This window comes from Lissotriton helveticus, chromosome 2_1 (genome assembly GCF_964261635.1).
Source record: "Lissotriton helveticus chromosome 2_1, aLisHel1.1, whole genome shotgun sequence".
Classification (NCBI taxonomy): domain Eukaryota; kingdom Metazoa; phylum Chordata; class Amphibia; order Caudata; family Salamandridae; genus Lissotriton; species Lissotriton helveticus.
Genome location: NC_136059.1, coordinates 301,451,255 through 301,467,676, shown reverse-complemented (window position 1 = coordinate 301,467,676; position 16,422 = coordinate 301,451,255). Strand labels below are relative to the sequence as shown.

General features: G+C 43.6%; 1 protein-coding gene across 3 annotated transcripts in view; it reads left to right on the top strand.

The window, feature by feature from the left end:
• The window catches only part of ATP8B1 (ATPase phospholipid transporting 8B1), a 557,465-nt gene that overhangs the window by 202,696 nt on the left and 338,347 nt on the right, over positions 1–16,422 (top strand). For all 3 annotated transcript variants that reach the window (XM_078674864.1, XM_078674865.1, XM_078674863.1), the window contains exon 2: positions 3,650–3,901. In XM_078674864.1, coding sequence (XP_078530990.1) covers positions 3,673–3,901 — 229 coding nt within the window. In that variant the 5' untranslated portion in view covers positions 3,650–3,672. The remainder of the gene's footprint in view (positions 1–3,649; positions 3,902–16,422) is intronic.

The window sequence follows — 16,422 nt, the reverse complement described above, 5'->3', positions numbered from 1 at the left end:
ATGTAATTGCAAATTCTGAAAAAATATACTTTGAGGTGAGCGTTTTGTAGACTGATTGTAACAAAGTGATGCATGATGTGATAGCAGTAGGACCTTAAGAGGTTGGGTGGGAGAGGAGGGGGGTTATTGGTTAATTGGAGTAGGATTTTTACAGAGGTTTATGTGATGTTTGTATCCTGATCAAATTATTTGAGATGTCTGTTTTATAAAAAAAAATTAGAATAAAATTGTTTAAAAATAAAAAAGGTTGGCAAAATGTGGACCGGGTACTACCGGCGTGTATGCTTTTTTTGGTACTAGCAGATTCCTAGATCGTTGAAAGAATCACAAATATATACTCTTGCACATTATTACAGAGACTTCTTCAGTGTGGTAACATATTAACTATTACAATTCGTGTAAGAGAGCTAGTTTAATTAGTGTAAAATATTGCAGAGCCTTTTCAGTCAAATGCGTATACTATCTGTAAAGTAAGAACAAAAACAGAACCATGAAAAAATCTCCGATTGTCGAATTAGAAGAGGAACTGTGAAAATTGAATGGCAGTTAATAAATATAGAATTACCTTCCTGATAGTCACCCAGAAAGGATGGAACTATTTGTATAGTCTTTCTTCCCTTTCTAACAAGTCAGGCAGGCAGATTAGGCCAGCAAAATGACAATGCTATATTCTGTTTGTAGTGTCCTCTGCAGGCAGATACAATGTCCACCTCCCGAGTGCACATCAAATGGTGGAGAGAACCTCCATGACATTCCTCATCAAAGTCTGAGTTCATGGCTTGGGGGTGGGGGTAGAGTTAGGTAGATCCGAGTGTTTTGGAGGTCACAGCCCTCCAGAGCTGCGATCATGCGATGACACAAACCTCATAACCCAGGTCCATGGCATTCTAGGTAGTGGGCTCTCGCCAAGGATGCAATCTACTTTCTCCAGGAACCGATTGAGAAATGAGGTGGACAACGTCCTGCTATAGAGAAATTCACAGGCACGCCACTTGAGCTTCAGCTGCCTTTAGATGTGGCAAGTCCCTCCTTTTGGGAACAATTGCAGATAGTGGAGGGACCTTGGAGAGTTCTTCGTTAATCTCTCACAAATCCCCTACATAGTAAGGTGCAAATGTAACTTATCTCATGAGTGGCCTATGAACAGATGCCCATCTTGGGTTTCCTTCTTAAAGAGAACAAGTACTCACCTGATGTGAATTGTCTTGATCCACAAGGGACATAACTAACCCTGGGCAAAGCACTACTCTATGCTAGTGTAGTTTGCCAAGTTTGCGCAACTTCGCACTACGCGAACTGCACGTAGCACAGTGCCAACATGCGTAGCGTAGCAGTAATTTTTTGCTTGCTCGCGGTCCTCAATGTCAAGTTGGCGACTGCGAGCAAGCAAAATGACATCCTCGCGAGACTTTTTCCTTGTTCGCTATCAGCAACATCAAGTTGCCGATCGCGATCATGGAAAATGAACATCCCGGCGAGATTCTCAACGCGGGGAGGTCAGGTTTCTCATTGCGAGTGGTCGCGCATGAGAAACTACCAGTCTGCGTTGAGAAAGCTGCAGCTCGATTAAAAATCGAGCTGCAGAAAAGTACAGCTTGCACTGTTCAAGATGCCGTTTTCAATGATTGCACAGTGCCGGATGCTTGTCCGCACTGTGCAATCATTGAAAACATCTTGCACAGTGCGAACACGCTACTACGCAGTTCGTGTAGTGCTACGTGTAGCTCGCGTAGTGCGAAGTGAACTTTGCGTAGCTATGCGTAGCGCTACTTCGCGAACTACGCCCACCCCTAGACATAACCCTGTGCAGAGCAGGGCTCTTATCAAAGTGTGGATGCTTTACATGTTCACCCGCTTGGTATAATAAAAGATGTGATGAGCTTCTTTTGTGAAAGAAGTGTACGGAGACTTTAACACAAATTACACTGTGGATTGTTTGGGCAGGGTTTTTATCTTAGCGCAGTGCTGCCCTGTAGTGAGGGCTGGGCCTTGTTGCGCACATTGCTATGTTGGCATGGGCTTATTAGTAGTTTAAACAACATTTTACCTTTTTGCTGCTTTTGCACAAAACACTGCATAGAACTGTTGTTGTAAGTTAGGCTGCGTTAATTACTTCACATGAGAAAGGCTTGTTTTTGGCATCCCTAGACTTACATTGCGACCCCTAGTCTGCACAGTGAGTGCTAAAGCCTCCAATGTTATCATAACAAGGTAGCTGTTGTTCGAGCTGATCGGTTCACGTTTTAGACATTACATACATGCAGCTGCAAGCCAACGGAGATTCTGGCGCCTTTAATATTGCACATTAGGCATGATTTCAGGCACTTGGAAGAATTCTGTTTCCAGAGAGAAAGAGCTTTTGCAGATCCTGATGTGATATACTCCTGCTGATCTTGGAGGTATGGGATCCCCCACATAAGCCTAAGAGACCTTCTATATTTTATAAAACATAGTTCCTAGCAAAGGAGGGTGGTATACTAGGCGCTATAATACCTGTTTTCACCATCATTGTAATATTTCTCCTTTTGTGTTTTATGGAGTTGTAACAATGTTGATCATATTATTTCTAATCCTATATCTGCTTATGTGGGCAAAGATATTGCATCTTGGAGCATGTCGTTAAAATAAATATTTGAAACTTTCCTGTGTCTCTTTTTTTTACTCCTGTTGTGGACTGGTTTGAGAGTATAACGAAAGAGTGTTCTTATTTCCCACCATTCCTGAGTATAGCCTAAGTCGCATGTTCTGGGTTGTCTAATCTTTGGTATAGGACGAAGAGCTAATGTGACACTGATGCTAGCTGGTTAGGGTTTCTAGGTACTGAGGTGAGTTTTTTGGTCCACCACAATTCACTGAGGTCCTGGGTCTCTGCGCACAGTTCTGTGTAGGGGCAGAATCCATGCAACAGCCCCTTCACATTTGATTTTCAATCTCCTTGTAATCCAATCAGACCTATGAAGCAATAAATGTATACTCTCCAATTGATTTCCCATTGCAATAAAGATTTTTCTTCCCTCCAAATTTGAACCATTCCTTTTCTCTAGCTACGACTTTGAAAAAAGTCATCTTATTTCTGTTCTGGATTTTTAGACATTTAGACGCCAGCACGTTTTTACTTGGGGTCAAGACAGAAATAGCCATAGGTTTGTAGTGTGCATTAAGTAAAACTTACTGCCTTCTACATTCTTAACATGGTCTCTCGCCATGTTGTCCTGTGTTGTGCTGTTATCTAGATTATAACAGGTTTTTTTCTTCTTACATATATTATTGCTGACTTACGTAAAGAGATCAGTATATAAAAAATATTTGATCGTGTAGATTGCATGTTCTGCATTTTGGAGGTTGTTCATTATTATGCGCGTTTGACAATTTAGCTGCAAGCTTATTGCAACTACATCCTGCTTTAAAAAGAATGCCTATGTATGTTTTAAATATGATGTTTACTTAACTTCATATAATAGTATTCCAATTGTATTTTGGTTTTACCTGCATATTGCTCGATTAACTGTAAAATCTGTAGATGCCACTATTGAGTCTGGAAATATTTAACTTGATGAATTTTTGGACTATGTTCAATCCGAAATATATCCTCAAACAGTAGTTGGTATGATTCACAGAGCTAACTGGTTCTTTTTGTTACATTTGAAAGGTCTTCACCAACCCAAAGCAGATATGGACCGGGACTTCAGTGATCCAAATATGAACCCGGATTTCAGGGATTCAAATATGGACCGGGACTTTGATGCAACATTTGATGAGGAGTCCCAAGAGCCCAACGATGAGGTGATGCCATATAGTGATGATGAAACGGAGGATGAGTTAGACAGACCGGAGTCTGCTGAGCCAGGACAGAATGAAGCCAACACAAAGACGGAAGAGCGACAGAAGACTCTGACTAGAGGTATGTGAATGACCCATCTATTCTTGAATGAGGAGTGCCAGAGTAGGCATATGTTGTAAATTTTGTGTGGAAGAGGTAACTTATCTCTATTTGGAACAGGGTTATTGCTACAGTGTGAGCAGTTCTGGTTTGACTCCACTACAAACAGCCTCAGGAGCATGGATGCCATTTAGGGGTGGCAGCTTTGACCAATGGTCTTTAGCTTGACCCCCGGCTTGTTGCTTGCGTCCCCCCCGGCTTGTTGCTTGCGTCCCCCCCGGCTTGTTGCTTGCGTCCCCCCCGGCTTGTTGCTTGCGTCCCCCCCGGCTTGTTGCTTGCGTCCCCCCCGGCTTGTTGCTTGCGTCCCCCCCGGCTTGTTGCTTGCGTCCCCCCCGGCTTGTTGCTTGCGCCCCCCCGGCTTGTTGCTTGCGCCCCCCCGGCTTGTTGCTTGCGAACTACCACCTGCCCCCCCCCTCCCTGCTTGAAGCAAATAAGGTCCATGGTCGACTGGAGTCCCCGGGTGTTGGTTTCAGTGCCCCATGAGGTTGCACCACTGCATAGTAAATATTAAAACAGTACAGCACGGTTTTGAAAGTTTAATGAAGTTTGGCCTCACCGTTCATACTCGGCAACACTTGCTGCAATTTAGCCAGTGAGGCGGCAAAAATCAAACTGTGATAGGCGAAGGTCGGGCCTGCTGTTCCGTGCTGTCGACAGTGGTGAGGTCGCATTTCACAGTATGGCATTAAGGAGCACTGTGTATTTGCACGTTTGCTTGGGGACGATTTAAATTATTTTGTTTACTTAATAACCGAATCAAATAGGCTACTACTACAACAAGTCTGGAAGGAAATTAATTAGTGCACCATAACTTGGAGTCCTTTTTTTTAAAGTGACGTTTAAGTGCTGAAAAGCTATTTAGATTGTTGTTTTGATACCGGTGAGAGCCTTTGATTATCGGGGTTTGGGTGGAGCGTCAAAATGAAAACTTATGAAGCATTTCTATTAAGCAATTGAAGTAAATAAGTTTCTATTTGCCGGTTGAAGGGGCTGTGCAGGATAGGGAAATAGCCATTAGTGCACTGTTCAGAGTGCCAGCACTTGAATGGAAGTAGAAACAATATGTGAATGAGCTGCAAAGCTCTCAAGTTGTCCCATAACTTGTATGCGTAATTCGCCCAGTCCCGATGATGTGTTTTACTAGTTTCATACCTCTACTACTGCATTTAAAATGAGGAAAGTTTAGTTACTAGTAACAGAATGCTAAGCTAAAATCTATTATTTGTGCGGTTTTCTGGTTCTTCACATGATATATTCGCATATTTAGGTCAAATTAGATGCATTTTAGAGCACTGTGAAATGCAACAGTTCTGGATTTATTAGTGCTGTCTGGATGTTAAAATCATAAACTAGTTTGACAGCCCTTCAATGTATTAATAGAAATGAGCCACAAGGTGATGGTGATGGAACTTGCTGATACTAGAGCCCTTCTACCCATAAAACCATTTCACCCATAGACGGGGAATTGGCAGTCATCAGTTGCAAAGGTCCAGTTCTTGTCAATGCTTAGTTACATTTCGACCTCCAAGCTGAGGGTGGGAATGCTCTGCACTGTGTGCTTGTTACCGTGCTGAAACTAGAATTGCCACAGGGGAACTAGAGTTTCATCAGGTGCACTCCAGTGCATTTCTCTATCAATCAGAAATGTGTAAGATTCTACGCTAACCTGATCCATGTCACACCCTATGATTACAATTTTTTTGTGGGACAAGATTGTGTGCACGAAATGCATTTTGCTCCTGTGTAAACCATGCTGATTATTTATGGTTGCGCAAAATAAAACCTTTTTTTAATCTACAGTAGCATAGTTCAGGTACAAAGAGTCTAGAGACAACAGTCTGGACATAAGGGTGCAAGAGCAATTAGTACACACGAGAGAGAGAGGTATCCATGTACATAGGTTATAGGGGGCTTTGTGTTCACAGATGAAAGGGGGTTGATGGGGTTAGCTCCACATAAAAAGTAGGTGCATATTGGTAATGGAGACCTAGTGCAGATTGACCTTGTAGTCATTGGCACTTATAGGTTAGCAGGAGTTATATACAGTTAAGTGGGGTGAAGTGCACACATGATAGACAAGGGCTATGTGAGAGGGGATAGGTGAATAAAAAATAACAGTATGTCCAATTTAAGTGAGTTGTTTGGGTGTGGCTCTGTGCAACACACGTCAGAGCCATAAGTATACACTGTTTAAGGCTGGGCATGTTTTGGGTGAAGGAATTCTATGTGCAGACAGGTGAGTAATGTGATATGGATGCAGATGACACAAGTAGTTACACACCAGTAAGAGAGATCTAGGCACACCCACATGAGATGGGACTAGGGGAATACAGGTGAGATTATGGTGTACAAGCACACACTTGAGAAGGGGGCCGTACAAATACAGTGGTAATATTTGGCTTGGTGAATGCAGGTGCCGGAGACATATGTACACGTAACAGCTAAAGTGTATAAAGCCCAAGGGAATGGGGGGACAAACCTAGATTGACCAACTTTATCACCCCGCCCACAGAAGATCTCCTAAAAATCTGTAGATCTGTAAAATCGGGATCTCCCCGGGACCCCACTACACCGAAACGCCTAGCAGACAGCCTAGAGGTTCTGGAACCCTACATCAGGCATCTACTGGACGTGTCTTTCAACACAATGACCGTGCCTAAAGATTGGAAAAAGGCGGTGGTCTTACCCCTTAGGAAGAAATCCACTATCAGTTTTGATCATCTTGAAAATCTGCGGCCCATCTCTCTCCTACCCTACATGGCCAAAGTGGCCGAAAAAACGGTTAATGTGCAACTCATGGACTTTGTGGACAAAGCTGCCTTATTGCACGACACCCAATTTGGCTTCCGTCCTCGCCACTCAACGGAATCGGCGCTCTTGATGGCGGTGGAGACCCTGCGGCAGGGAGTGGATGAGGGTCATACTATGGCCCTCATCCTATTGGACCTGAGCGCGGCATTCGACACTGTAGCTCATTCCACCTTGCTACAGTGTCTGAATAGCGGAGGAATAACGGGAGCCGCACTCCAATGGATCCAATCCTTCCTGACTGGAAGAAGCTTCCAAGTCCGCCAGGGTGACCACTATTCCAGAGACATAGAATTGGGTCAGGGCGTTCCTCAAGGATCGTCCCTGAGCCCTACTCTTTTCAATCTATATGTCTCCCCAGTGGCTCCGATTGCTGTTGGTCACGGATTACAAATTGTATCCTATGCCGACGACACTCAGCTGGTTGTCTCCCTCTCGCGTGCACCCGGCCTTGCTATGGACAGCTTCAGGGTTTGCATGCAAGATCTTGCAACCTGGATGTCCACCAATTGTCTAAAATTAAATGGCAACAAGACCGAGGTGCTCGTGGTGGGGGGGAACCCATCTGTCTGGTCGTCGGCGTGGTGGCCCCCATGTCTAGGTGAGGCCCCAATACCTCGACATGAAGTAAGAAATCTTGGGGTCTGGCTCGATGCAGACCTGTCTTTCGGGCCCCAGATAGACAGGGTGACGGGCATCTGTTTTAGTGTATTAAAAAGGATACGGAAGGTCCTAGCTCTTCTCCCCATGACCGCCCGCAGAACCCTGGTGCATGCCCTTGTCACAGCACGCATGGACTTTGGCAATCTGCTGTATCTGGGAGCAACTTGTAAGGCGACTAATCGCCTGCAGGTGCTTCAAAATGCTGCAGCTCGCCTTATATTAAAGCTTCCAATAAGATCAAGCTCCAAAGCTGCCCTTCAGACCCTCCATTGGCTGCCGGTAAGGAGCAGAGTTGATTTCAAATCCCTGTGTACTTGTCATCGCATTCTTGCTAAGAGGTCGCCTGTACCTCTCCAGAGCCTAGTCACCAGGTATGCTCCATCTCGCGCTTTGCGCTCCTCACATGGAGGCCTATTAAAGGTGCCTAGAGTGAGAAGGGCCCGCATGGGAGGTAGATCTTTTCGCTACCTGGTGGCGAAGAGCTGGAATGCTCTACCCCTCGATCTCCGTCTGGACCCATCGGAAACTAGTTTCCGGAGGAAACTAAAAACACACCTCTTTTCAAGATAGTCGGGTCCACTCCTTATTTCTGTTTGAGTATGTAGTCTTTCAGTGAGCGCGGAGACACGCTTCTTAGCGTACCAGGCGCTTTATAAATTTCCCTTTATTATTATTATAGGTGCACATTTGTGACATCATTTTTTGGGGCACAAAATGAAAAGACAAGAAACATGCCGCTACCTAAACCTGATGACCGTGCGCTTGAAATCAAACTTTTACTTAAAGATCTAAAAGACCTAAAAACTGCTGTAATTTAGAACGTGTACTAACATGTTGATAATTCGTTTAATGAACTGTAGCAGTGCAATACATGAACACATTGCTCTAAATGTCTCATTACTACAAAGGACTGTTTATAGTGGAAAAAGTTCAGAAGAGCAAAAAACTTAGTAGTTCTTTTTGCAATTGTAATTCTGCTCTGGTTTCTTTTCATATTGTCTGCTAGCTCTGGTGCCAGGCTTTGTGACGTTACAACTAATGTGTACTAACTTATTACAGTAGAGTTACTTTGTAATTTTATTATTACAGGTTGCTTGTGACGTACCAAATGTAAGATAATATGTGGGATAAAATATGACCTGCTGTACATTATAAGGATATTGCAAGCCACAGGAGAGTTCTATAATCAAATAAAGTAATGAGGCATAAGGCAGAAAAGGTTATAGCTAATCAACTCAGAGTTCCTTGGCCTTATAAGGCCATTGACCTCCAAGGGGACAAGCTATAAGTTTTTTAGTCAGAGGGTATTTTATTTCTTATAATACATGGTCACACCTTCACTTTTCAAACAAACCACTAAAATTCTTGGTCTCCTACTCTTTTATATGAAATTGAAAGTATGATTGCAGGCAGGAAAGAATAAAAGTGAAATCTGTAGTGCAAAATTAAACACACCCAAAAAATTAAATTTGCTGCAAAAATATTAGAATCCATTTATTGTAGGTCAGATTAATCAATTCTGTAGCTTGGAAGGTGAACAAACATCCAGAGAGCTGATGTGTTTCCTATAAGACCAATGGAATACGAAACAAAAATATTCCGATAAATATCTCCTTTCTGCAGATCACTGTTCATTTTAGAACAACAAACAAGAAGGAAAAGACACTTCTTGTTTTTTTTAAATTCAAAATATAGCTGTATTTAGGCTCTGTGACCTGCCAATGGCTGCCATTAACATTGGCTGCTCGCTCTGGCAGCAGGCATTCTAGAATTACTGATTGAATATCTTATTAAAATAGAGCAGCCATTATTACAGATGATTAGAGACATCACAACTCTTCTGCAACACAATTGGAGACAGACTTTTTTTATCGCCCTTTTTTACTGAAAGTTTAAATTAATTTTAAAACAGTACATACAACATGGTTTTACAGATGTTGCAGAAAGGTGAGTAGAGTGTGAAAAACGTACAGCTATCGTCACTCATGTTTTGATGAATGTTTCAACTCTCTAGGTGAGAGGCACAGGCTTTTTATACAGGGACTGTAGCTTCTCAAGTATTATAAGAACAATAAACCGTTTAAAAATATATTGTAGGCCACCATGTGTCATATAGTACTGTGTAGGCGTTTTCAAAACACCTATGATCCCAGAGTTTTAACCTCGTTCCTGCAGCTCTTTGATTGCAGGTTTACCCACCCATTTACAAAGATTTTACTGTCAATAAGTTATATTTCTTCTGTGCCCCAGGTGACGTCACTTAGAACTATGCTCTTAACACATATGCTACGAAAGAGAAGGTGTGGATGATATTTCTTTGCCCCGACCGTCCCATTCTTGTTTGAAGTTGTTGATACTTCAGGCATTTTTTGTGAGAATAATAACAAGACACTGCAGATAAATCTTTCCACTATAAGAGACTAATATAGTAAGAGCAAATAGATGAGTATTCAAACCGGTCGCTGTCCTACATGGTGCAACGCTATTTCCCTTCCCCTTCATAAAATGTAAATATTCCTCTAATATTTCTTACTCGGTTTTTAAGCCTTGTGGTGTTAAAGCTGATGGCTGGTTGTCTCCAGGTACAAGTAAAGAGAACCCCAAGAATTGCATTTTCTGTGTAGTTTGCAAATCAGATGGCCTCCTCTATTTAGAATAAAGAGTAATGTGCTAATTATAGGACGTACACTTTGAAAGAAACCTAGATCAGGTATAATTAGATGAAGGTATCTCATTTGTAGAAAAAAGATCCTTGAGTTACTTCATTAACATGAGCAACAACGCAGAGATTAGAGTCCATAATCGCCCCAGGATTCATTACTTTGTAGTTGAACCACGCTCTTTAGGCCATGTTGGGTACAGGTTGTCATTGGCTAAGTTACCACAAACTATTAGCTCAGTTTTATACACCCTTAGCTTGAAGTAGTTAGTTAGCCTTTTAAAGGCAATATCCTGTGTTGTGGAAATTGAGAAATGGTGGATTTCCAGGTACTGGTGTGAGTGGGTGAAGTGGCGTGCAGGTGGAGCCTTTGGGACTCCGGCTTGGAGTCCCAATTAGGAGAAAAGGGAAAGGGATGTGTTGAGAACTTTGGTAGAGAGGAAGAGACAATCCACTAAAGGACAATATCCCATGCTTCTATGTCTTCCAGTCTCTAGTAGTGCAGCGTGATGGATGGTACCAAAGGCAGAGGGGATGTCTTGTGATAAAACATATGGAACTCCATTTGAATAAATTGTGGTTTGTTGCAACGAATGCAGTTTCTTTTACTCTGCTATGGCAGACATGGTTTTTCCTCCAATGAATACTGATTGACAGAAGGCACATCTTTTAATGAGGTAAGTTAGGATTCAGTTTTCCAAATTGTATAATTGAGCTTGTTTCTATTTAGTATAGGTTATAGATCGGAGTACTTTAGTCAGTTTAACCAGTGGCGCATCTTAGTGAGATTTGATGGGGAAGGGGGCGATCAACTATTTTATATATATTTTTACTGCACGCACTCCTCCTCTTCTCTACTGCAAAGGTGAGGACTAGACACATGGAGCCCTGCACGTGGACAGGGCTTCGTGTTTCTAGCCCTCACATTTTATAAATCATTTTTATCAAGTGATTGATGGCCCATGTGCTAAGGCTGAGTCTCAAATAGAGGGAGTGCAGGCTTATTAATAGAGCAAGAGACAAGTCAAGTGTCAGGCTTGGCTCTAAGAGTCTGTGCACGAGCTAAACCATGGCAATGTTTGCCATGTATATCGTGCAGCAAACCTAATGTAAAATATGATGCACTTTTTTGAAATTTGAAGAGATTGTATTTCATTAATATGCAGAATCATTTAACCATAGTACATCAGATTAGAACACTGCATAGACAGGCATTTGATCATGATATTTTCACCTTCACACCGGAGTGGCTCGGTTTTTCCTTCTAGAAACGCAGGGATTCTCGTTTCCATACATATATTTATATAAAATCATTCAAATGATTTCTAATGCTTTTTACATTTAAGTGAAGAAGCAGTAAGGTTAATATGTTCAATTTTGCAATTTTAATCATTCGATGTAAGGCCTGCCCTTTTCAAAATAATGAGGAGAGTGCATCTCAACTGGGTTCAGACAAATAGAATTGTCACCTTCTTGGGATACTCGGAGATCGAGCAAAGCTGAAGCTGTGGGTCATTCACCAAGACCTGTTCTGTGCCATTGTCTGGCTTGTGGTGGATTGTCTGCTGCACACGTTCATGCTTACACTCTCTCACCTTTGTCACCACTCTTTTAAAAACTGTTGCTCTTCTCCTGTCCTATCTGTTTTTGGAAAACGAAAAGATGAGTGGCTTGGTTTTAGCTATAGGGGGCGATCCGCAACATGGAAGTTTATTTTGTATTTTTTTTCCTGTAGTTGTAGCCCATCTCCCTGGTGTTATTTATCTTTTATGAGGATTATCCCCTGCACCCATGTTTTAGTTCTCGGCCTGCCAATGTGCTTGCGCATTGCTGGCGAGACATATAGAGGGCCACCAGCAAATCCTACCAAGAGGTTTTTGGAGTGCGGATTACGCCTAGTGCATGTGAGGCATTTGAGTGCGAAGCTTCGCCAGCGTGCGCTCGGCCTCACTTCCTGCTCCCCCTCTTACTTTCGTTATCGCTCACACCCCATATGCTCGTTCCCTCCCCGACTTCAAAGGAACGCTGCTCCCCTGCTCCCCCGCCACGCAATGCCGAGTGCTTGTTCCTCTTTCTGGCCATTTCTGTCTCACTCTAATTATCTATGGCTTTCCTTTCGGCCTCTGCCTCTCCTTGCCTCTGCCCATGTGTGTCTGTCTTTGCATGTACGTCAGTTCCTGTTTTTGTCTACCTCCTTCTAAACTCTGCCTCCATGCCCCTGCCTGTCTCTTTAATTCTCTGACTCTGTAGGTCTCTGCCAACTCTGTATCTGCAAATCTGTTACTTCCTGTCTCTGTCTTTGCATCGGTCTGTTGCTGTTGGGATCTTTCTATGGCTGCTCGTTAATTTCTGTCTCTGTTGTACTTGTCTGACTCTGCTTACCTCATTCGGCCTTTGTCTGGCTCTTTCTTTGCCTCAGTCTGTCCCCATCTCTCTGCCAACCATTCCCTGTCTCTCTCTCTCTGTCTTTGCCTCCGTTTCTGCATGTTTGTCACTCTTTCACTCTGTCTTCCTCTGTCACAGCCTTCCTGCCTCCGCCTGCCTCTGTCTCTTAGTTCTTTTAGTGTGCGGCCCTGCATGGGTATCTTTGCTTCTGTCGGCCTCTGTCTCTCCATGGCCGTCACCCCCCCTCTCTCCTCCCCGTCACGGGTCTCTAAGCTCCATCTCGTGCCGGCTAGCGCCAGGCTCGACTAGAAGGACACCTGGGCCTTTGATGGCGCCTGATGGCGGCGGAGATACCGGGCCCGTATCTGCGGCTTTGACATTCACAGCTCTCTGTGCTCCCTCCATCACTGGAGCACATCTCCCCATATCCTTCAGCCTGGCGGCGCTGCTACCGTGTCGCACTTTCATCCCTCTCTTTCCTCTGCAGTCACTTTCATCTCTCTTCCTTCCTCTGCCCCTGATGGGTCTTTCTCCTCCGTTGGCTGTTCCTTACCACAGTTTCCCTTCCTCCTCGCCTCTCCCTTTATCTAAGCCCCTCGTATTCTCTTCTCCACCTCTCCTTTCCTTTCTTCCACCATAAATTACCCTTCCCCGGTGCTCTCCTTCCAGCTTTTATCCCAACCTTCTCCCCGCCTCACCCCTTCTTCATATTGGTGTCTCTTTTCTGCCTTTCTATCTCCACACCATGTCTCCTCTTCCTTCTTCCTCTCCCATCCTGTCTCATTCCATTTTCCCCTCACCACCTCTTGTCTCTTGTGCTGATGTAACTCCCTCACAATCCTTCTTGGCTGCTTTCTCCTTTTCCTTATTTTCCTCTTTTCTCTCACTTACCTTCCCTTCTCCCCATCCTTTCTGCCATTGTTTCTTCTTATCTTGTTCCTCCTTTCTTTGAAATGTATAATTTCTTCCTCCGCTGATAGGTTATCTTTCTTTGAAGGAAATTCTCAGTTCAAAAAGCGTGGTTACTTCAGCCTTAAACCAAGCTCCTCATATATTGCTTATCATTTTAAGGTTGCATCCTCCATCCGATCTACTGCTTAATCTTCCAGCAATATGAGGATATTTTAATTATTACGCAATTTTTTTGTCTTTTCAGTGTACAAATGGTAAAAAATATAGCCTTACAAACCATCTTTTAAGCAGCCTCCTTTGACTCCTCTCCGTACTTTTCATAGCAAGACTATATGCTCGCATTAAAAAAATAGTAATCATATAGCACGTTTCTTAAGTTGTATTCTGTCACCCTGAGATTTTCTTCAGTCTCATGTAGTCATTGGTTTATCCAGCATTTTGAGACTTGCCATTTCTTACCACATTCAACACCCTACTCCTTGTTACCGCCTCCGTCAAATTATTTTGTATATTATTTTATAGTTTACTGTCAAATGTTTTTGCCTTTTCTTTTCCCACTATCTCTTGTCTGCCCCTGTACTCCCCATCTTCGTTTCTTTCCCCTTCTTATTTCGACATTTGCTGCAAAGAAATTTTGCTCCAGGGCACCAACTTTCCTGCGTGTTTCTTCAGAGCATCAGCTCAAACCCGTAACTTTTTAGAATCATATTTAAACATTTGTGCTGTAAAAACTCATTTTGGATCATCTACCAAAAAAGGACATTCTCGTGGTAATCTTCAGGTACTAACTGGAGGCGCTCAAGCTCGTTGCCCGCATGGACTAACATGGTAAAATCTGGGGTTCCAATTCTTTACCAGGCTATCTTTAGCTGTCGAGTCTTGCGGAATAAATTAAAACAGCATGGATGCTGACTTTTTTTTTTTCTGGTGCCCTCTTATAACACGTAATCGCGGTTATACTTCAGTTAAGTGCTTATCTGGATAAATGGAGTATAAGACATGTCATATATTATTTTATAGTTTACTTTCGAATGTTTTTGCCTTTTCTTTTCCCACTATCTATTGTCTGCACCTGTACCCCAGTTTTGGTTTCTTTCCCCTTCTTATTCTATCCCTCATTTGAGCATTTAGCACTTGCCCATGCTTCGTGTTCCTTGTTTTGTGAAGAGCTTGGTTCCGTCACAGAGCTCTCTCCCTGCAGCTTGCAGACATATTGCCTGTTGTGCCCTCCCTGCCCGTCCTACTCCCATTCCCTTTGCCTCGACATCAGACTTCAAAGCAATCAGCTCCCAAGCCGCTCCCCTGCCCCACCCCCCATCAGACTTCAAAGGAATGCGTTCCCCCGCCACAGCAAACCGTCTTAACCTTACTTTCCCATTTGGTGTACTCTAACAGTGTTCTCATTATGATGTACCATGATGTTTCCGGTGTTGTGATGGGGTGGTGTGTGCACCGAACAGTCTTGGTTGCTGCAATGCCCGTTCGTATATTGTTCCCTCTCGCTTTTCTGTGAACCATCCCTTTTACGATCTGTCATAGTGCAACCCTACTCTAGTGCGTCCCAAGCCGCTCCCCCGCCCCCTCTCCGAAATCTTCAAATGCACAACAATTGTTGTGCTTTCACTCGCTCCCTTTCTCCTCCCACGCCACTTAATTACACCGCACTCAATGCAACATACACTCCTAATACCACTCAGTGCCACATAATTACACGCCACACAATTACACTCTACTGATTGCAACATACACTACACACAATACCACTCAGTGACACATAATTATATGCTACATAATTACACTGCGCTCAACGCAATATACACTCCAAATACCACTCAGTGCCACATAGTTATATGCAACATAATTACACTGCACTCAATGCAACAATACACTCCAAATCCCACTCAGTGCCACATAATTACACGCCACATAATTAAACAGCTCTCAATGCAACATACACTCCAAATACCACTCAGTGCGACATAGTTATATACAACATAATTACACTGCACTGAATGCAACATACACTCCAAACAATACCACTCAGTGCCACACAATTACACGACACACAATTGCACTCTACTGAATACAACATACACTACACACAATACCACTCAGTGCCACATAATTATATGCTACATAATTACACTGCGCTCAACGCAACATACACTCCAAATACCACTCAGTGCCACATAATTACACGACACATAATTAGACTGCTCTCAATGCAACATACACTCCAAATACCACTCCGTGCCACATAATTACACGCCACATAATTACACTGCACTCAACGCAACATACACTCCAAATATCAATGTGACACTGAATTACACACCACATAATTACACTATTTATCTATTGCCCTCACTATCTATCTATCTATCTAGCACCATCACTCCATCTATCTATCACCATCACTCCATCTAGCTATCTATCGCACTCCCTCTAGCTATCTATCGCACTCCCTCTAGCTATCTATCGCACTCCCTCTAGCTATCGCACTCCCTCTAGCTATCTATCGCACTCCCTCTAGCTATCTATCGCACTCCCTCTAGCTATCTATCGCACTCCCTCTAGCTATCTATCGCACTCCCTCTAGCTATCTATCGCACTCCCTCTAGCTATCTATCGCACTCCCTCTAGCTATCTATCGCACTCCCTCTAGCTATCTATCGCACTCCCTCTAGCTATCTATCGCACTCCCTCTAGCTATCTATCGCACTCCCTCTAGCTATCTATCGCACTCCCTTTATCTATTGCACTCACTCTATCGCACCACCACAGCATCACTCGGCACCACCACAGCATCACTCGGCACCACAACAGCATCACTCAGCACCACCACAGCATCACTCGGCACCACCACAGCGTCACTCGGCACCACCAGAGCGTCACTCGGCACCACCAGAGCGTCACTCGGCACCACCAGAGCGTCACTCGGCACCACCAGAGCGTCACTCGGCACCACCAGAGCGTCACTCGGCACCACCACAGCGTCACTCGGCACCACCACAGCGTCACTCGGCACCACCACAGCGTCACTCGGCACCACCAC